The sequence below is a fragment of the Tripterygium wilfordii genome, chromosome 6, assembly GCF_013401445.1.
Source record: "Tripterygium wilfordii isolate XIE 37 chromosome 6, ASM1340144v1, whole genome shotgun sequence".
NCBI classification, from domain to species: Eukaryota; Viridiplantae; Streptophyta; class Magnoliopsida; order Celastrales; family Celastraceae; genus Tripterygium; species Tripterygium wilfordii.
In genome coordinates, this window is record NC_052237.1 from 6,422,453 (window position 1) to 6,443,293 (window position 20,841).

At 36.1% G+C, this 20,841-nt stretch overlaps 4 protein-coding genes across 8 annotated transcripts; 3 read left to right on the forward strand and 1 right to left on the reverse strand.

The window, feature by feature from the left end:
• Positions 1-155: 155 nt before the first annotated feature.
• On the forward strand, positions 156-3,376 carry LOC119999489 (protein POOR HOMOLOGOUS SYNAPSIS 1-like). 3 transcript variants are annotated; one of them, XM_038847087.1, is made up of 8 exons: positions 156-442; positions 1,308-1,424; positions 1,908-1,973; positions 2,090-2,172; positions 2,293-2,492; positions 2,608-2,660; positions 2,856-2,883; positions 3,235-3,376. In XM_038847087.1, exons 1-8 carry the CDS (start codon positions 206-208, stop codon positions 3,306-3,308), a joined length of 858 nt encoding a protein of 285 aa, XP_038703015.1. In that variant the 5' UTR covers positions 156-205; the 3' UTR covers positions 3,309-3,376. The 3 variants fall into 3 exon arrangements, with proteins under 3 accessions (XP_038703015.1, XP_038703013.1, XP_038703014.1); XM_038847085.1 differs by having other exon boundaries at positions 158-442; positions 2,081-2,172; XM_038847086.1 differs by having other exon boundaries at positions 158-442; positions 2,081-2,172; positions 2,614-2,660.
• An 816-nt stretch (positions 3,377-4,192) lies between these two features.
• LOC119999488 (lysM domain receptor-like kinase 3) lies at positions 4,193-8,809 on the forward strand. Of its 3 annotated transcripts, none has more exons than XM_038847083.1 (12): positions 4,193-4,328; positions 4,414-4,543; positions 5,232-5,522; positions 5,948-6,151; positions 6,255-6,394; positions 6,477-6,566; positions 6,657-6,762; positions 6,850-7,001; positions 7,299-7,396; positions 7,513-7,651; positions 8,146-8,244; positions 8,408-8,809. In XM_038847083.1, exons 1-12 carry the CDS (start codon positions 4,290-4,292, stop codon positions 8,570-8,572), a joined length of 1,653 nt encoding a protein of 550 aa, XP_038703011.1. In that variant the 5' UTR covers positions 4,193-4,289; the 3' UTR covers positions 8,573-8,809. The 3 variants fall into 3 exon arrangements, with proteins under 3 accessions (XP_038703011.1, XP_038703012.1, XP_038703010.1); XM_038847084.1 differs by having other exon boundaries at positions 5,358-5,522; XM_038847082.1 differs by lacking the exons at positions 4,193-4,328; positions 4,414-4,543 and having other exon boundaries at positions 4,861-5,522.
• Positions 8,810-10,011: 1,202 nt separating this feature from the next.
• Positions 10,012-15,737, forward strand: LOC120000928 (AP-1 complex subunit mu-2-like). Its single transcript, XM_038849096.1, has 11 exons — positions 10,012-10,469; positions 10,793-10,939; positions 11,103-11,165; positions 11,273-11,449; positions 11,532-11,635; positions 13,763-13,870; positions 13,991-14,087; positions 14,179-14,276; positions 14,367-14,508; positions 14,629-14,751; positions 15,304-15,737. The coding sequence occupies exons 1-11, from the start codon at positions 10,341-10,343 to the stop codon at positions 15,400-15,402; spliced, it is 1,287 nt and encodes a 428-aa protein (XP_038705024.1). The 5' UTR covers positions 10,012-10,340; the 3' UTR covers positions 15,403-15,737.
• Positions 15,738-17,249: 1,512 nt separating this feature from the next.
• Positions 17,250-19,294, reverse strand: LOC120000883 (L-tryptophan--pyruvate aminotransferase 1). Its single transcript, XM_038849052.1, has 5 exons — positions 19,163-19,294; positions 18,779-19,082; positions 18,036-18,316; positions 17,635-17,939; positions 17,250-17,545 (listed from the first exon to the last, which is right to left on the reverse strand). The coding sequence occupies exons 1-5, from the start codon at positions 19,255-19,257 to the stop codon at positions 17,337-17,339; spliced, it is 1,194 nt and encodes a 397-aa protein (XP_038704980.1). The 5' UTR covers positions 19,258-19,294; the 3' UTR covers positions 17,250-17,336.
• Between the last annotated feature and the right edge of the window lie 1,547 nt (positions 19,295-20,841).

A 20,841-nucleotide genomic window follows, 5' to 3' on the forward strand; every position in this document is an offset into this window, starting at 1 on the left:
TTAGTGCTGCACTGGATCTTCGTTGCTCGGCTTGGCCCAATTTTGAAGTATAGAGTGGGCCTAAATTAGAAATCTCTGTGGGCCTGATACATGTCATGGGCCCTTATAGTCCATGTACTCCCTAGTCCCTACATATTGTCATATTCATGTTTTCCGTCTCATTTTCAAATCGAGATTTGAGATTGCGAAACAAGAAAGCAAATACATGGCGGGCTCTCCGGTGGCCATTAGAGACCAGTGGCTTGTCGCATTCTCTCGCTTCTTCACCTTCCCCTCCCTCACCTCCACGAGTTCCTATCTCCTTCTTCCTCTTCCTAAAACCCGTTGCGGCAGAAAAGGCACCTGGATATCCACCTCTTCTCCCACCGCTTCCCTTCAACTCCTCAACTGCCACTTCAAGTCCGACGTGATACTCACTGTCTCTCTCCAAGAGACTGTACTTGTGAGTTTTTTGGTTATCGTAGCTCCAGATATATCTTCCTGTGATATCTTCAGTGGTTTCTTTGGATTACGCTTTAATTGATTAAAATTTTTTGAGAGGGAATAATTCGAATTCTGTGAAACTGAAGTGATTAAGAAAATATGTGACAAAAAATTTGATGCGATCATATCCATCGGTGCTTGGAATTTTTCCTGTGTTTTCTTTCGTGCAGTGTTCCTGAAACTTTCCATTCTGGATGTTTTGATGATAATTATAGTTCTATTTCTATGATCCGATTGTGATTGTATTGGAAAATTTCTTTAAATTTTGATCTCCAGAATTTCTGCATCAGCGCTTCTGAACTTGTTTATTATTAACTCTACTTAGTCGACGGGGAAAATTGCAAAGATAATTTCATAAGTTATTGTTATACGTCTCAACATCAAGAAACTTCGAGGAAATTAACTTCAAAATCCATGTTGGATAGTTCACATGTTGATGCTTAGCAATTTTGCTCCTGTAATGGCATCAATCTTCTTAGTTGGTCTAGATCTGCACTATCAATTTAATATACTGATATTTGTAATCCAAACGAGGGAATTATGAGCCAAATCATCTGTTCTTGGAATTTTTTTGATATGGCCTTTTACCATTGATAAATCAACTATGAGAATGTGCCAAGGAAGTTTGTGGTTCCGTTTTGTTTAGTTTTCCTTGCTTTTATGATTCTTCTTTGATGGTTTATGATTGTGTCAGGATTTGCTGCAGTAAGCTAACAGTTTATACAGTAGACTGTAGTATGTTAAGCCACAATGCCTTCGATATCTGGATTCTGGAGCAGAATTGGTACTCAGATACTGATCTTATATACGTTAATATGCTCTAGGAGGAGCACTATGTCTCGAAGCTGCACTTCTCTTGGCCTCAGATAACATGTGTCCCTGGATATCCGTCAAGGGGTAGCAGAGCTGTCTTTGTGAGCTACAAAGATTCTGTTGGAGAGGTAAGATGCTAACCCTCTCAAGTCTGCACCATAAGTTGTTCATTTCAAACTACAAAAATTTTGTTGGTGAGGAAGATGCTAACATCTGCACCATAAGTCGTACATGTCAAATTATTAGACAGAATATTTTTTTATGTTTCAACTGGAGGAAGTTAAATTAGAAAATGGATGGTGCATCCTGAAGTATTTTACCTGCCATGGCTGTTCTCAGACTGTATGCAGTAAGAGAAAGCATCCTGTTTCATCAATAATAGCTGAATCGTCCTCAATGAAAACTTTCAGTTAGCGGAGGTGGGGGTGGGGGTTCATCTCGTAAGCGTGAGTTGTGAATTATTGGTCAAATGTGGAGTTCTCATTTATTTTACCATTATTACTTCTTAGCAAAAGATTAAGTGGTTTCACTTGGATAATTCATTAAATCAGAGAAAAAATATTCTTAATATTGCTGCAAGCTCAGTAGTCTTTTCACATGAATGCGTGCAGATCCAGAAGTTTGCTTTGCGTTTTTCAACAATACAGGAAGCGGAGTCTTTTATGAATTGTTTGAGGGTATAACCAACTGCTGCTACTAGAGTTTGGACTGTTTCAGATCATTGTATAGATATTTATAATGACTAAGAAGCTGCTGCAGTGTGATCTTTTTGTACCTCTTGCGGGATGTGCAGGAAATTGAGCCTCTAAGTTCTGACTTTCGATCTGTAATTTCATCACAATCTGAATTAGTACCTTCTAACAAGACCCCTTCCAGGTGGAATAGGAGGATCATCTCCTAGTTTTCTTTGCAAAAGATCTTTTTCACTGGAAAATATGTATATATGCTGAATCAAATTTTTTAGGGAAGTACTAAATTGCTCTCTGGTGTCTGCAGAGCTTGTGAGGAGGAATTGAGCGTCATGAATCCTCTTACAGCCTATTCACCACAAATGGAAGAGAGCTTGAACCTTGAAGTTGAACAATGCTCATATAAACAGGAGACAGCTCTTAATCACAACACTGCAGGCACTATGTCAGGCTTACCTCCCAGCTTTGCATCATTTCTGACCAACTGCTACCCTGAGATCAACCAAGGTAATTAGGTTGCGTCCACTTCAAGCACAAAGAATCTTTTGCCGCTTCACTTATTCTTTGGTTGAATGCTTCTTGTCCAATTTGATGATACTTTTTCTTATTTGAATTAATGTAGCTGCAGCCCATCCAATTGTGTCTGAGGAAGTTGATCTGAAATCTCAAATTGTGGTATCTTTTCCATATTTGACCTAACATAATATAAGCATATCTGTTCGGTTTTTAAGATTGAATTGGTTATAGGCTGTTATCAAAATCAAAACTAGTGGTTAATACTTTTGAAAATGCACATCATCTATTTGGACTAATTGTTACTCCATAGCCCTACAGCTCCATTGACATTTTTTTTTTACCTTTTTTTGGCAGAAATATATGGAAGACTCTTCCTTTCAAGGTAAGCTTTTATCCCAGGCCCAGCCTTCATCGCAATGACTGAGTTGCATCTGTTTTTGGTTTTATCATGTTCGAGGATGTCTATGTGAGAAACAGACTTGCGTTTCTCTATCTGATAGTTCTAGCTGCCATTTTTTATACATGCTAATGTTCTCATGTTTGGAGCTTGCATATTGCTGTTAACTTAGAGTCAGAGATTCATTGTCTAACTCTGCAAATTCAAAGTTAAGCATCTCAAAGTGACTGGATGCAAAGCTGCTAAGTTTTGGAATTAATCAACTACTACTTGTTATGTTTCATTCATCTTGTCGATGAACATGCTAACTAGTGAAGCATTCTTTCCCATTATCAGAAATGTTAACGAAAGTCGAGAAAGTTATCAGCGAAATGGGAGATGACTTGATGCTGGAATTGCCTTTGGCTTGACTTTTTCTCAAGAAGAGCTTGCGGTCATTCTTGGGTTCGTGAGATGGTCTGTGTTACATACACCCCAAGGCATGTCCATCATAATTTTTTGATGTTTTTTTAAAAAAATTTGAAACTTCGTAAATAATAATCAGATTGTGTTGCATAGAATGTACATTTGTAGGGGTATTAAAGGCAGTTTATTTTCTCATGTTTTTTACTGTAATATAACTAAAATCTAGAGATGCTGCCCTCCTAAAATCAAATTTCAAACCTATATATAAATCAATCCCATTAAAGCATCAAAAAAAAAAACACAACGTTGTTAACTCTGCCCGAGTCAATAATCCTTGTAAGGACTAAGGACATCTATGTTCACGCATCTGGCTTGACCAAACCAAGGCAACAAGTGATCCATAGCCGTAATTGCTGGTTGCTTAGGTTGTTAAATATGGGTTTTGAGGTAGAAAATAAATAGTCATGTTTTCCTTATCCTTCATTGGATTATAAGCAGAATAGCGAGAAAAACATCTGGTTCTTTGATGGCCTACTCCGGGTGCGGAGCTAACAAGTCCAAAGTCCAAACCAAATAGTTGGACTGTAATGCCGATTGGGATCTTCCCATTGTCTGGGTACGACGATGCTCCAATGGAAAGCAACTGCTGTTAATGGAAAGCAAAAGTATTGCCAACATTCGACCGGCATTCCATAAATTCTTGGATTTCAAAAGTAATATGGAGTGCTTGGCCGGCAAAGAAAACTGTTTAAATCTTTGTCCACCTATATATGCTAATGAAAAAGTACTTGATCTGCACCTCATAATATTTTGATGATGTTTACTCGGTTGTTGCTTTCTTACCAAATTAAAATGTTTACACATATCTTTGTTGCATATTCTAACCAACTAAATCATATATACCTAAGAGTGCTGCTGCTAGGGTCAATTTGAAAATCTTAAACAGAACAAAAAAAGATTGCAGATAAACCAACACCCAACAGAAGATGACTGCTAAGGTCAATCGAATTCGAAACATTTACCAGGTTAGGGTTTTCTAAGGACAATTGTCAATTCGCATTGTAGAATATATTATACTCTTGACAACTGCTGTTATTACCAAGTAATTAGTTGTTGCTGGTGAGAAATGAAACTCCAAATGATCAAGTTAATAAGCCAGAGAATAATTGTCCCACTTTGAAGAGGCTACAAGATGCTGTGGTGTTTCCAGCTTCGTTAATCCTGTCACAGACACAACCTGGTGAGTCAAAGACAAACTTATCCTGGCAGCTAAATTGTAATCATCGATGATAATAGACTTGAACAAAACCATTATAATATCCCTCATACAGTGCTACTTCGCCGATTACAAGAATCATATAATTGCTTATAAGATAAGATTGCCAACATTATTCTAACTAACTATGTTGAAATGTATGAAAAATGTTGATTTTCCTGAATAAACTTTTGATTTCCCAAAAGATCCTAGCAGAAATGAAAAGACAAAGACAAAAGGCTCATTATCTTATTCCTCTGTTTCATCTCCTCTCTTGCTTCCTCTTTCTTTCTTCCCATCACTAAAAAAACTAAACTCTCATTTGTGAAAAACATGGCTTCTCGTTGTCTTTTTCCATCTCTTCTCCTTCTCCTTCTCCCTCTGTTAGCAACTGCAGTTTTTGCTGCAACAGATATGTTCCCTTACACTTGTTCTGAAAACATCAAAACATGTAATGCCTCACTTTACCATATCAACACCGGCTACCAGAAAGAACAGATTGCTTCGTTTTACTCTGTCAAAACATCCCAGATGACAAATATTTTTCATGGGGAAAAAACCGACTACCTTATAAAAGTACCTTGTTCTTGCCAGAATGTTAGTGGCACTTTAGCATACTTTTACAATACACCTTATTTGGTGAAAGATGGTGAAATATTTGCAAACGTTTCAGCCCAGATTTACAGTGGCCAGGTTTGGAGGATTGGAGGAGAAGATTTATTTATTGCAGGAAATACCACTATTATGCATCTTTTGTGTGGATGTGCGGAAAGTAGGGCTGAAATAGTGACATACACAGTGCAGAACCAAGATACATTATCGAGTATTGCTGGCTTGTTATCGGCTGACATAAGTAACATAGAGAGCATCAACAAAGTTTTCACTCAAAACCCGCAGTTCCTAGCTGTGGGTTGGGTGTTGTTTGTGCCAAAGGGAGCAGTTGGAATTCCAGGACAAGAGAAAGGTGAGTGTAATTTTGATCAATTTTTCTTCTACTAGGAAAAAAATGCATGAATGAAGTTATGACATTCTTGTTCATTACTTTGATGAACAGGGCAGGTTCAACATGAATTATACCAAAAAAGTTATTCTAAAAAGTTATTCTAATTTCTAAATTTAGATTTGCCTAAAAACTAAACTGTGTTGCACTTCTATAGACTTCCTAGGTCTTTTATAAAATCTTAATTTCTAAGCCTCCAATACAAGTGCCCTTTTTCCCTTAGCTTTTCATCTGTGAAAAACTTATGTCATTAACTGCAAAAAATCCTTGATAGCTCTGCAAAGATCTATTCATACAGCGGAAACAATTAAAAAACGCATATGAACTGATGAAGCCAATTTTCTTTTGAGTCAAATTTTCATTGCCTTGATTTCTCCTTTCTTTTTCAGGATATAGACACAAGGGGGCAATATTCATTGGCATATTATCAGTTGTGACAGTATTATCAATTTCTGCATTGGTGATTATTATTATCAGGAGAAGGAGACGTCAAAATTATAGTGAGGAAGATCACAAAGCTGTTTCCAAGATCTTGAGTTCAACCAGAAAATTTTCCTTTCCAAACCAGCAAATGAACATAGAAACCATGGAAGGTGAATATCTGAGATGATATAAAAAGAACTTGGAACTACGCAGAATCTTTATTAATTGTCTATCTGGTAAAAGTTATTACTTTAAATATATTGCAATGTGCAGATGTGACTGGCCTTGAATCAGAACGACCTGTAATATATACGCTCGAGGAGATTGAAGAGGCTACAAATGACTTTGATGAAACAAAGAAAATTGGAGAGGGTGGATATGGATGTGTCTACTTTGGAGTGCTTGGAAGGAAGGTAAGGCCTTTAGCTATTATATTTCTTACAATTTCTATCGGATGCAAAAACTCATTGAAGATACATATCTTATCAACATTAGGAAGTTGCAATAAAGAAGATGAGATCCAACAAATCGAAGGAGTTCTTTGCAGAACTTAAGGTCTTGTGCAAAATTCATCATATAAATGTGGTGAGTAATACGTTGTCTAGCAGTGAATGTCTAAAAGAGGCTGTAAAAGAAAACTATTTGTATATTCTCAGATGTGAAGTATATGTTCAGGTGGAGCTGCTAGGATATGCCAGCGGAGACGATCACCTCTACTTAGTTTATGAGTATGTTCAGAATGGGTCGCTCGATGAATACCTACATGATCCACTACTAAAAGGTACCTGAATAATTAGCATGCACATTTTATCAAGCTATGTTTATATAGCCTCTGCAAGGTCCTAACAGGATCATGCTTTTCAATCAGGTCGGCAGCCTCTCTCTTGGACAGCAAGAACGCAGATTGCCCTGGATGCTGCAAAGGGCATAGAATACATTCATGATCATACAAAAGCACGACATGTGCATCGAGATATAAAAACTAGCAACATTCTGCTTGACAAGGGACTACGTGTAAAGGTACCGGTTACATTTATGTGTATTGTTGACTTCATAAGGTGTCATGTTTGATACGGGTGAACATAAGGTTTTACATGAAAATGAAAATAGTGATAAATTACCTAATATCTAACTGAAAATGACAATGAAATCTTCCAATATCTAACTGCAATTACCTAATATACTGATAAATTTTTGCAAAAACAATTCAACTGTATTCCGAGATGCAATTCACCTCCTTTATTTACATATTTTATATTGTTTTGAACTTGCGTCATGTCAGTTTTCTTTATGCCATTAACTTATCTCTTCCAATAGGTTGCAGACTTTGGACTGGCAAAGCTTACTGAACGAACTAATGAAGAGGAAGTAATAGCAACAAGGCTGGTTGGAACACCAGGCTACCTTCCTCCAGAGTAAGTTCTAACAACCAGGCTGGTTGTTATGCTGGCATAAACTTTCACTCTCCTATCAGAGATTTTTTTTTTCCAATGTTGACTGACCTACTCATTTTTTGTGTACCTCTTGCAAGGTCTGTATTGGAGCTACAAGTGACCTCCAAAACTGATGTTTTTGCATTTGGAGTGGTTCTAGCAGAGCTTATAACAGGCCAACGAGCACTTACTCGAGATAACCGGGAGCCAAACAAGATGAGATCACTCATTGCAGTTGTGAGTAAACTATTTTTTAAGGAATCCATAAACTGATCAGGAATTACGGTTGAAAAAAATCATTTTAGGGACATTACTTGTACAATAAACTCTAGTTCAGATAAGTTAGAGGATGCTGCCAATAACTTTGTAGCCACAAATCGTCACCAACAAACATGGATCAGGGGATTGGGTTGCTGGTTTTACCCACCTCAACACAAGCCTATCAAAACCTAGGTGGAAGTATGGAGATGATTCACAGTTACTCCCTACACAAAATTTCCAATATATGTCTTACTATTTCAATTCCAATGGTGAACTGTCACATTTCATGCTGATAGTTGATATTTTTCTGCTACTAAGTATAGGCTGTCTAAGCGAGTATGGAAAAGTGTTTCTTAAAAGAAAAAAAACAACACATATTTGTATGGTTTACTTTAGTTATACACGTCATTCAATTTGATTGTCTTGATCAGACAAGAGGACTAACTCTTTTTTGTCCATCACATGTTCAGGTAAATAATATTTTCCAGGCTGACGATCCAGAGTCCGCTTTAGAAGAGGTCATAGATAAAAATCTTCAGGGCAGCTACCCTATAGATGAAGTCTTTAAGGTTGGCATGACTTTTGCTTATCTATCATTCTCCTATTCTTCAATTAGTGCAAAAACTTAAAAAATTTGAGGACGAAAGTTAGACTGATGGTGATGATCTTGTTGTTGTTGTTGTTGTCTTCTGCTTATGCTTTCTCATACTGTAAAACACACGACTCCTGCAGATGGCAGAAATTTCTGAGTGGTGTATAAGTGAAGATGCAGTGAACAGGCCTGAGATGCGAGAGATTGTCGTAACACTATCTCAAATAGCCATGTCCTCGATCGAGTGGGAAGCATCACTAGGAGGGAGCAGCCAAGTTTTTAGCGGGATATTTAATGGAAGATGAAGAAGTTATCTATGGTGTGATCTTGATGATGACTTATAAGCTAATGATGTAAAATCTGATATTTTATAGGGGGTGATTTTGATGTCTGGAATGTCAGTAGCAAGATGGCCTTAGAAAATACAAGAATACATGCTAATTTTTGCAGCATGAAGTGAACTAGTTTTTCTTGTTTTTTTATTTGAATGTTGCAGAAACTTTCCAATTTGGCTAAGAGAATTGTTCAGTTTCCAATTTGCCTATTTTTATTCTATCGTTTGGTAGACAATTTTGACGATAACATATATTGTAACATATATTTTATAGACAAAAGTGATAGTAGATATGGTGTCTAAAATACTGGTAGTGTTTAGCTCAACGTTTGCTAGTAGCATATATGGTTTTTTAAAATTGTTGTGGAAAATTACGTGACATATTATGCATTAAGGGTCCGTTTCGTGCACCATATATTGTCTTTTAACAATAAATTGTAAACCACAAACAAACAACAATTTCTAAACAATATATTGTCAATTTTCAAATGGTCTTATATGGGACAATTTGGAGACAATTTGCAACAATTTTCCTTTTTTAACCCTCACTTTATATTAGAGTGAATATAATACCCTCATTCTCTCCCCACCTTTTTTACCCCACATTTTTAGTTTGAATTAGTTAATAATTTAATTCTTTAAATAAAAATTATTAAAAATTATTTGAAAAGTAATTGCTGATAATATATTTATTTTATTTTTTATTAATTTTATAAATTATTTGTTATTTATTTTACCATTTATTTTAATATGTTTCAACTTTAATGCATAATACTCCTACTCGTAATTTACACAACTATTTTAACACTGTTTATGCTACCAGCAAAAGTACAACCAAACACCTACCAACATTTCAGAAACCATATCTACTACCATTTATTATTTACCATGTATGTTACAATATATGCTACTGTCAAAATTGTACGCCAAACACACCCTAAATGGTAACAAATTAAAATAAATTGAAAACAATTTATCGTCATGATTCATGAGTTTAAAAGGGTATTATAATCAATCCATTTAAAATTAAGGACATAATTAGAAAATTATGTCCAAATTATTTGAGAATTGTCCAAATTGCGAAATGATCATATTATTGTCATGAAATTGTCTTGGAACATGGGTCCCGAAATGGCCGTTTGGTTGAGCTTAATAATATATGGTTCAAGAAGCATAAATTGTTGTCCGAAATTGTCACACAAACGGGCACATATATGTAAAAATACACACATATAACATATTGACATATTTACTCATGTTGTGTAAAAATTAATTTTCTTTTTCTTTTTCTTTTTATGTTCTTCGTTAGCATATCAAAATACGTCGTCGTTTTCATAGCTCTATTTTTTTTTGTTGTCAAGCTCTATTTATACACGGGGGTATCACACACAACAACTGCTATGAAAATTGAAATGAAAGGAGTAAACCTGCGACTATTAAAACTAGGCTTGCGTTAGATCTGTGATATTAAAACTGCGTCGTTTAAAAGACACCCAGAAGAGAAGATCGTCGTTGAGCTCTCTCTACCCCTACGATCAAGACTACCAGACACAGAGAGACAAAAAAGAGAGAGCTCTCTGTGCAACACCTCCAACATCCTTCGAAAGCAATCCAATTTATGGTTTATCCCCCAAATCTGTAGCAGCTAAATGCCGTTCCGATCTCTACGATACTTACGTTTACATCATTTCCCTTCAGATCTTTCCGATTAATCTCAGTAACGCCGATCTGATCAGTGAATGGCAGGGGCGGTCTCCGCGCTGTTTCTTTTAGACATAAAGGGGCGTGTTCTTGTATGGCGCGACTACCGTGGGGATGTCTCTGCTGTCCAGGCCGAACGCTTCTTCACAAAGCTTATCGAGAAAGAGGTCTGATTCTGATTATTTTGTGATTGTTTTTCCTTAGTTTTGGCTTATATTTGATGACGCGTTTGATAGTTTCGAAGGTTTAGTTTAGTGATTGCTTTTTGTAAATAAATTGAAATTATGAGTGTGGTATTCATGATTGTGCTTGATTCCACTGCAATTGAGACTTTGAAGTTAGTTTGAGTGGTTCACCCCTCACCTCCTAAACATAGCACAATCAATTGCAATAGCTGGGTATTCTTAGCTTGGAATTACATGGCTTATGATTCCAATCCATATCTTTTATATTCACATTTTTATTGGTTGGTATTTTTTGCATGCATTAGGGTGATCCACAGTCTCAGGATCCAGTTGTTTACGATAATGGAATCACTTACATGTATATACAACACAGCAATGTTTTCCTAATGACAGCAACGAGACAGAACTGCAATGCTGCCAGCCTTCTTTCTTTTCTACACCGAGTGGTTGATGTAAGTCTAATTTGTAACTGTGGTTTGATCTTAATTCTTTTTCATTTCCGACCAGAAAAAATGTTTAAACCAATGCAGATGATTGTTTTAAGTGAACTAGGGCGTGTTTTTCCACCCCTTACTAACATGGTTGTGGTCGTTTGTGATTCCTTGTTGGCAACAGGTTTTTAAGCATTATTTCGAAGAGTTAGAGGAGGAGTCACTTAGGGATAACTTTGTTGTAGTGGTATGCTAAACTCTTCTTCTGATCCTTGTGTTGCCCAATTCTGTCACTTGTCTGTTGAAATATGAGTCAATTGTTTTAATTTACACAAATTGACATTTTTTTTGCAGTATGAGTTACTCGATGAAATGATGGACTTTGGTTATCCTCAATACACTGAAGCTAGAATTCTTAGCGAATTTATTAAGACGGATGCATACAGAATGGAGGTCACCCAGAGGCCTCCCATGGCTGTGACAAATGCAGTGTCCTGGCGAAGTGAAGGGATACATTACAAGAAGAATGAAGTAATTAACCCTCACCTTTTTCTTAATTGCTTGTTGGTGTATGAAGTCACCGGTTTGTAAAGTTCCATTCATGTTTGTTCAGGTTTTCTTGGACGTGGTTGAGAGTGTTAATATACTTGTTAACAGCAATGGACAAATTATTCGGTCTGATGTTGTTGGGGCATTGAAGATGAGGACTTATTTGAGGTGCGTTGTGCTTTGAAGTTTTGATTTATTTAGTCCTTAGCAAAGGAGAATGACTAGTCGTTTTTCTTTGTCATTCAGTCCTCTATGCATGGTCTTTGGTGAACACAACACTGATATACTTGTTTGTGATATGACTGTGGTGGACCATACGCCTTTTATTTCATTTAACTATATTTACAAAATGCTTCGTGTCAATCTTGTAAACCTAGTTATTTGGCTGGCCTTCATGTTGTAATACTTATAATATCTTGCTGTCTAATGTTATCTTTGTGAAAGTTGGGTCAAATTCTCTGGTTATAATGATAAAGGTAATGCTTTTTTTTTTTGAACGATGAGCAAAATTATAAAGGAAAAGAGAGCCTTTTGCAGGCCATAATAGTAATCGAATCAATTAAATCCAAAAATACAATTCCGTATATTGTACTATTCCCACTACCACTATTCCAAAGAAGTTATAACATTCACTCCTCCATTAGCCTAGTAAAGATGCCGTCGAATTAAAAATTATCACATTTTTCTCTCTCTACGTTTTCCACCATATAAGAACGTAACTTTTGAGCTATCTCTTTTCCGTCTCCAGGAAGTTCCTTTGAATTTGCAAGCTCTTAGTTCCTTTTCAATTGTGCCATCTTATATCCCAATGTAGACACATCCTATGATACCTGGACTTGGGTACGGGTTTTGGGCATAGGTACATATTCGTGTGTCGGGTTCTTCAAATTGAGAATTCATGGGTATGTAGACATAGTCCAAAAAGTAGGATACTGGCACGGGGACACCGTCCAAAAATTGGGTACGTCACACATCTTCCATTCTTCTTGTCCAAGAACCTTTAGGAGGAAAGTCCTTAAGGGAATAGTGAGCACTAAGGAGCCTATAAATACAAATTTAACCTCTCAAATTTAATGTGATATATTATGCAGCCTTGAGATAATTTCCCAGCAAGAGAGTTGCTTTGATTTTGTGATGCAAGGAGAATATCAATGTTTATGAATTTCGAGATTTGCTTGTATTGTTTTCATGTCTTAAATTCTTCTTTTCAAGAGCCCAAGCCATTACACCATCACAATGTTTGCCCAATAGCCTAAAATCTTCTAAAACATCCATTTCAACGTTCATGAGTTATTGTTCATGGTCCAAGAACAAATCGCAAAGTTCCTTTTCTTACTTTATGTCATTACCAATCATTGCCTAGTTTAACCCCTATAAAAGCCCAAAACTCCTAAACCTTTTTTAGCTTTAAAAACTGCCAAATTAGACCCTAAGGCAAAACCTAAGCACAGACCGTATTATTCGTTGTCCTATGTCAACCCCTTTTTGGTTGATTATGAAATTGTTTTCTTTCCAAAGCAGTTCAGATTGCTTTCCAGAGAAAACAAGCCATTCCCACAATCTCTGTACCTCTGAATGTGCATACGATAGTAATGCTCTGCACTAGAGCCGTCTAGAGGTACAGCTGTTTCACCCCAATGTAGACTTCTGTTAAATCTTATTAAAACATATTCAGCTTTTGGAAAATGCCTCTCCACCATATGGACTAATGCTACATAGATCTTAATCTTTCCCAAATCCCAACCGGCACCTACTCTAGGATGCATAAAGCCTTATGCATGAGAGTTGTGTACCTACTTTTCTTCCTTAATTATATTTCCATATTATGCTGTTTCTCTTATCCACGTTGTTAGCTGCTGAAATAGAATTGACACGATAGTACATTACATTACTTTTTTTTTCTTTTCCATAAGACTTGCTGTTATTGATGATTTCCTTGTAATAGCTTTTTCTGGCGAAGCTCTTTTGTTTGTAGAAGTTGCATTCTTGTTCATAACATTCAATCCGATAAGATGATAAAACGCTTGTCATATTGATATAATTAAATTTCAGAAACTCAAGTTGATAAACTTTTTAATGTCAGATTACTAGCTTATAGTGGACAACTACAAGAATGAGGCTCTCCAGAACATGTGTAGCACCTTAACTTTTAGTGTTCAAATATATGTAATTAAGAGTTGAATCAATTTAGACAGTAATTTCAGTTCAAATTCACGCCTTTATTAAAGCTTGCTATTCAACTCAATATGGTGGTTAGTAATACATGGAAACACAAAATGTTTTTCTATGTTGCAGTGGTATGCCTGAGTGTAAGCTTGGCTTGAATGACAGAGTACTTTTAGAGGCACAAGGTCGAGCAACAAAGGGAAAATCCATTGATTTGGAGGACATCAAATTTCATCAGTAAGTTGCTAGACTGTTGTGCTGTCTGAATTCTGTCCTGCTGATTCATTATGGACTGAGTTTGGAATCTTTTACACCACAATTTGGCTTTTTATTTGACTGTTCCAATTTTGAGTCTAGGTGTGTGCGTTTGGCCCGATTCGAAAATGATCGAACCATTTCCTTCGTACCACCTGATGGAGCTTTTGACCTAATGACATATAGACTCAGCACCCAGGTTCATCTTGTTATTATGGATGTTGATTTTCTCTTTATACAGTCTTTTCGTTTTCTCTTGACATTTGATGAGTTTTAATGTCTCCTTTCAGGTGAAGCCTTTGATTTGGGTGGAAGCTCAAGTTGAAAGGCATTCTAGAAGCCGTGTTGAGATCATGGTAAAGGCTCGGAGTCAGTTCAAGGAGCGTAGGTATTAAGTTCTCTGTAAACTATATTATTGTCTCGGATTACTGTGCCAATGATAAGATTTCCCAAGTCTCCTTATATTTTTACCTTGCAGCACTGCAACAAATGTAGAGATTGAGTTGCCTGTGCCATCTGATGCTTCTAGCCCTAATATTCGGACATCACTGGGATCTGCGTCATATGCACCTGAGAAGGACGCTTTGTTGTGGAAAATAAAATCTTTTCCTGGTGGCAAGGTCTGTTTTATTTTAAATGTTCATTGAGCAACTTCTTGTTGGTATCAGATAAGGTGCTGTGTTGTGTGCATCCATGAGTCACTTATGGTTTGGGTGCTCTTTTCAATCTTAAATTTTCAGGAGTATATGTTGAGGGCAGAGTTCAGTCTTCCTAGTATAACAGCTGAAGAAGCAGTTCCCGAGAGAAAAGCCCCTATACGCGTGAAGTTTGAGATACCCTATTTTACTGTTTCTGGGATACAGGTAATATCTTTAGCTTATTTTCTGTCTTTAGCTTATTTTCTGTCTTTAAGTGTTTTATATCTTGCTTCAATATTGGTCTCTTCTCACTCACACACACACCAAAGAAGTGGAGTAATTATTTTTAAATGAGTGAAAAATTATTTGGTGAATCTGCAAGCTGGTGAATTTGCTCTGCTGGTATTCTTATTCTTTACTTTTCCAGGTAGTAAATAATTTAATAGAGGACAATTACTGGTGATTACAAAGCTTTAGAAGAAGTTTAGTGTGAGTTTGATAGACCTGGAAAGAATATTGTAATTGTTGTGGAAAATGGGATGGTATAATATTAGTAGATCCAAACAAGTGAGCTTTAAGTGTTTGTTGAGCTTATAATTAAGCTGTGAAATAAGCTAGCTTATTAGCTGTGAATTTTTTTTTTAGGTATGCTTTTGGTTATAACATTGTTGACCGCGAACAGGTTTTATTTTAGTGTTTGACAAATGTTGAATTTTTTTCCAGCACTCTTTACGGGAAATAAATTTATAGTCATTTATATTTTTTGCGGATTTGTAGGTACGGTACCTGAAGATTATTGAGAAAAGTGGGTACCAGGCCCTTCCATGGGTCAGATACATAACAATGGCTGGCGAGTATGAACTGAGGCTTATATGAATGCTGCTCCTATCTATTGAACTTTCCAGTCTCTTGGTCTATGTATGAACCTACCTGAGGCATTAGGGCGAAATTTCTTCATATCGAAGAGTCTCAAAAGAAGTAATTTCCCGGAAGAATGTTTTGTTTCAAAAGATGTTCATTTTCCCCCGTCTCTCGGCCTCAATTTTTTTGGTTTGTGCATTATAATTGTTTAGTGTTTAAGGTTTGTAAGATTCGATGTTTACCTAGAAAGCCTGTTTATCGACTTTTTCTTACACAACTCAATAATCAATTTTTGTGTATCAAAACATTACAGATCATGGATGCTTTGGGAAAACAAATTTAGCTCTGTCTCTGTGCAAATGATTGGAATGCTAGAAGAAATTGGTTTGTAATGATTGATATGTGGGATAAGAGTTGCAAATGCAGGAATATATTAGTCTCCAAAATGGCACAAAATCAGTCTGGACTATGGAGTGTTGGATAATGGAAAAACAACCGAGCAAATGGATGTTATTAGAAAGAACTCCAATGGGGTTTGGAACGACAGTCTGCTCCGCATGGTTTTGTCACGAGTCATCAGTAAAATGCCAAGGTTCCCGAGTTTAATGCGATTCTTCATTTCTCTGTGTTTGGAGGTAAATTTTTTCTTCATTTGAAGGGTCTTGTCCATACATGGAAATGAGAGAGGTAAAAGAAAAAAAAAAAGTTTAGGGATGGTAAAATTCTATTCGATTCGGATGATCAAATTTGTCCACCTCAAGATTAAATCAAATTTAGACATTACTTATATATGTTCAAACTTTGGTCATAGAAGTTTTGTTTGATTAAAACTACGTCTGAGTTAGGAATCTGGACTAACCAGACATTACATGTGACTTTAAAGAATAAAAAATTATCCGTGGGCCAGCCCACATATATTCCACACGCCAAAATCTAAAAGCTGTCTTATGACTGTTTTCTTCTCAGTTTTAATTCCAACCTTTCATACTTATTGATTTGGATCCCAAACCATATAAAAAAGTCGATTAATGGCATATGATGAATCTATGTGGCAAGTCAATTCAAAACTACCAACAAGAGTTGACTTGATTGGCAATCAACAGGATTAGGTATATGTGTGTCCAAGGTTTAATTCCAACCGCAAATGTAATTCTCTGTGGTATTTAAAAAAAAAAATCAAAAATTAGTATTTGACATTAGTAGCTTATTATAATTTTCTTTATTTCTCAATTTGAATGTTATGTCATTATTAACTCGTTTTTTGTATTTCGAAGTAAACGATTATTTGTTCTATTTGTTGTTTTTAACTTTATTTTAAGGTTCTATAGATTGTTTCGATTAATTGTGATTTTATTTTAAGAAGGAAAAAAAATGTATGTCAGGTCATAAAGTATTATATCACAAAAAAAAATGAAATGACATGTGACCAAATTAGACAAATCAGACAACCTGAATTTGATCAACTAAGTACGTTCGAAATTCAATTTGAGTTAGGGTATGCACATGTAAATATTTTTTAAACTTCTGATAGGATATGGTACAACTTAAAATTGACTTCAAACCCATTTTTTTTTCCACTTCAACTTGCGTAGTTGACCAAAATAATAATAATAACAACACTGGTAGTTGTAGTAGTTGACAAATGGAGGTAAACCATTAAAATTTAAAAGCCACGTTTGTCGTGTTTTATCTGATGTTATTGGAAGTGGGAAGCCAATCTTTGAATTAAAAAGTCAAAATATCCCATTTAATCAACTGCATCATTTGTGGCTCCACTACACATTTTAATATTTGTTCATAAAATTAATCTATCTCGGACTTTGTTTTTTGCGGAAAATTCACTTCACCCTAACCCTAATGTATAAACTCATTAATTCTCGAGTACATAACCTCATTCTTCTTAAATAAAAGTTAAAGAAGGTGATAAACAGATAAGTACCAATTACAAATCAAACAACTTTCTCCACCATTGAATTGGCATTGACCAGTGCTGTTAGCCTCTCCAAGAAAATCTTAAACGCATCCTCTTGATGCAGCATACTTATCCTCACATATCTTTCATCAACCCCAAAACGCCTTCCACTTCTTGTTAACACCTTCTGCCCTTTCAATATCCCCTCCAAATCCTCATCCTCCTTCATCTTCAACCATGCAAATGCTGCCATAAAACCAGGACACACACATACATGTTATAGGAAAGTAGAAATCCAGTTATAACAAATTAATGGAAATTTTTCTTTACTTTACCGGGACTGGCTTCAGAGAATTCTCCACTAAAGTTGCAATACTCTTGTGGGTACTTGGGGAGACTGAAGACTTCACTGCCTTTAACAACCTTCCTCAACTTCTCCCATCTTTCGGCCATGGTTCTTTTGGAATATACAAAGAAGTTGTTTGAATCGTCAGCACAACCAAAACGTTCGCAGTCCTCAGCGACAACTCCTAGAATCTTCGATGCTCGAACTTGTGATTCCTTCGATACTCCGATGGATGAAATCTCCATGAATTTAGTCATTCTTTTAGCCACCTCTTTGTCCTTGACAATTGCCCATCTTTTAAGAATACAAAACAACCAAACAGTTTGACGTTACTAAAACTACTACTCATTGCGCTTCAACTGTAAATTAAGACAAGTGATTTTGAAATACCCGATTCGGGAGCCGGCATGACCAGTGCTTTTGGAGAGAGTGAAGAGCATGATGTCTTGATCAACTGCACAAGTAATGGGAGTGAATTGAGGCCAGTAGTAGGCAAAGTCATGAATAGTCTTTCCTTCTGCTCTGTTCACCACTGCTTCTCTAATGGTTCCGTCTGGATTATTGGGTGAAGTAACGAGTTCAATGTAAGGTTCATCCTTGTCAAATGTGTACGCATCACCTGCCCATTTGTATAGTCCTGAGAGAAGGAAAGTTGTCTCCTCCTCGTACGACTGCACCACCACCACAACCAAAACAAAACTAAACAATAATGATGAGGATCCAGCGACTGGTACCAATCCCAGCTGCTGAGTTGTAGGGTAACTAGGATACCAATCCTTATCATTTTCAAAAACCAAGTCTATTTTAAACTTGTAATTAATTAATGACTAAACTGCACATCTACTAGCAATTAATGTGACCACATGAATGAACAGAGGAGAGCAGAGCAGATCACATTCCCTTGTTTAATATGCCCATGTTACCATGCTGCTCTGTTTTTTTTTTTCCCCTTAAATCCAAAGTGTATGTATATGTTCAAGAAACATGTTTGTCACATTGTCTGGTGCCAACAATTGCATTAAACATACAAAACCCATGTTCAGTTGACTCGTAGTTTTTTTAAATCTTCAAGATCTAATAAAAAAAAGAGTCAAATGTGATTAAAGATGAAGGTTTTTATATGCAGTACTGACCGAGTAGTATGGGGCGGCACAGACGACGCTAATGGGGTCAGGCCCACCGGGAGAAGTGAGAGCGAAGAGCGCGGCCAGATAGAGCTGAGTAGAGCCCGTCCCAACCACGATATGGCGATCCTCCGTGACCGCATTCCCAACCGCACGGTGCAACCGTTTGATGGCCTCCGCCAGTTCAGGCAACAAGAACCAGCATGTGTTGCCGATATCACTGAAATAGCTCATGAAATCAGTCGCTGAAATCACCACCCTACACTTTTCCCCTTGTTTTCTCCAGTATGACTCGAACATCGTCGGATCACCACTAAAAAAACAAAACCCAGCATTAAAACTCTCAAATGAAGTTAATTAAAATCTTAACCCAAAAAGAACAAAAGAACTTACTGGTCAAGATTGATGACGGAGTCCGGCGAGACAGTAGTAGCCTTTGCGGTTTTGTTCAAACTGGATAGAGCAGAAGCTACCTCTTGAAAACCCATCTTCTTTCTCTGTTTCTCTCAAATCATTCAAATGTGCCTGTTGTATTTATAGGAGCAGAGCATGGGAGTGTGTGTTGCCGTGACAGCATCAGAAAGTGAAAAATAAAAAATAAAAATTGGTTGATGGGTTTCCTTTTTTTTTTTAAAGAATAAATTATATTATATCCAGTAGGGATCTAAATGTTTAGAAAGATGTTTTGAAGTCAGTGAAAAGTTGTTTCATTTGATTGACTTGGAACATGAAATTTTGGAAATACCATGAAAAGTTGAAAAGTCAGTGAAAAGTTGTTTTGGAACATGAAATTTTGGAAATACCATGAATTTCACACGTACGTTTATTATCATTGGGTTTATAAACTATGAACACGTGTCAACAAGGCGTTAGACTACCATTTTATTTTATTTTTTTTCCTTTGAATACGTTATAGCTGTTTTGTTTCGAAAGATGTAACCTTTGAAGTCTGTGAAAAAATTGCTTTGTTTAATTGGAGTTTCAACGTAAATTTAAAGGACATAACACACTTGTAACTTGTTGACAATGTTTAGAAAGATGTGTTTGAAGAATATGTGTAGAAAGTTGTGAATTCTATTTTCTAGTATTCAAGTATTGTCCACCTTCGGGGTAGTTTTACGGTTTTTTACTCTTGCTTCATGATTTTATTTGAAAAATAAACTTATTTTCTCACCTCTTTCGTGATTAGAAAAAAGGTAAATACCTCTCTAAATAATGGTGAAATTTTCAAATTGTCGACCCAAAATTTTGTAATCCCATAATCCTGTAGTGAGGTATTTGCTAGATTGAATATATATTTCAATATGGTTAAGTTTTATGTGAAACATTTAATTATTGATGTACATAGCGTTTTTGATTTTTTAGGGATATGTAGTGCTCTTGATTTTTTATTTTCATTAAAATTAATTTGCTTCATCTATAAAGCTTGTACTCTAACCCTAACATTTCATGATTAAAATAATAAGACAATTACTAATAGACACAATACAGTTTCAAAAGCCGGCCATAAACATCTAGAAACATGATTAGGAATCTATATATATTAATTAGGCTGGTCAAACAATAAATTGACTGAGTTTATCTCTTGAACCATAGATTAAGATTAGTGGCACTAATTAATCATGATTAGTGATTTACGTAAGATGAACATAAGAAAGAAAGTTTGGTCGACCAACACATGGAATTGTCTACCCACATGAGTTTTACTGTTTGTCGGCGTTAATTTCATGTGCCAGTGCCACACAAATGATGATTGCATGTGCCAATATCTGCTAACACAGATTGTAATCTACATGGTTTCCACAAGATTTGTTTTCTTCTTTATTTGGTAATTATCGTTAATTACCATAATTACTGACACAAAGTATGATTTTGGTTTACAATATCATTACATCAAGGTTAGTAATTAACATTCGTGAGTAGATTTTTCATGTTTGCTAGCAAATTCTTTAAGAAGAGTAGAGCAATCCGAATATCCAAATATTCACATGAGTCAAAGGTGTATAGATTCTTTGTCACCTTTCACACAATAGATAAAATCCCGAGAAATTTGACTTTTTTATACTCAACCA

Excerpts from the sequence above, each read along its gene's own strand:
- LOC119999489 (XM_038847085.1), top strand. The coding sequence starts at position 206 with ATGGCGGGCTCTCCGGTGGCCATTAGAGACCAGTGGCTTGTCGCATTC. Across the intron at positions 443-1,307 it reads CTCTCCAAGAGACTGTACTT|GAGGAGCACTATGTCTCGAA; the intron begins GTGAGTTTTTTG and ends AATATGCTCTAG. Across the intron at positions 2,173-2,292 it reads TCTAACAAGACCCCTTCCAG|AGCTTGTGAGGAGGAATTGA; the intron begins GTGGAATAGGAG and ends TGGTGTCTGCAG.
- LOC119999488 (XM_038847082.1), top strand. The coding sequence starts at position 4,892 with ATGGCTTCTCGTTGTCTTTTTCCATCTCTTCTCCTTCTCCTTCTCCCT. Across the intron at positions 5,523-5,947 it reads AATTCCAGGACAAGAGAAAG|GATATAGACACAAGGGGGCA; the intron begins GTGAGTGTAATT and ends TTTCTTTTTCAG. Across the intron at positions 7,397-7,512 it reads CCAGGCTACCTTCCTCCAGA|GTCTGTATTGGAGCTACAAG; the intron begins GTAAGTTCTAAC and ends ACCTCTTGCAAG.
- LOC120000928 (XM_038849096.1), top strand. The coding sequence starts at position 10,341 with ATGGCAGGGGCGGTCTCCGCGCTGTTTCTTTTAGACATAAAGGGGCGT. Across the intron at positions 11,636-13,762 it reads AAGATGAGGACTTATTTGAG|TGGTATGCCTGAGTGTAAGC; the intron begins GTGCGTTGTGCT and ends TCTATGTTGCAG. Across the intron at positions 14,277-14,366 it reads AGTCAGTTCAAGGAGCGTAG|CACTGCAACAAATGTAGAGA; the intron begins GTATTAAGTTCT and ends TTTACCTTGCAG.
- LOC120000883 (XM_038849052.1), bottom strand. The coding sequence starts at position 19,257 with ATGGGTTTTCAAGAGGTAGCTTCTGCTCTATCCAGTTTGAACAAAACC. Across the intron at positions 19,083-19,162 it reads TCCGTCATCAATCTTGACCA|TGGTGATCCGACGATGTTCG; the intron begins GTAAGTTCTTTT and ends TTGTTTTTTTAG. Across the intron at positions 17,546-17,634 it reads ATTCTCTGAAGCCAGTCCCG|CATTTGCATGGTTGAAGATG; the intron begins GTAAAGTAAAGA and ends GTTTTATGGCAG.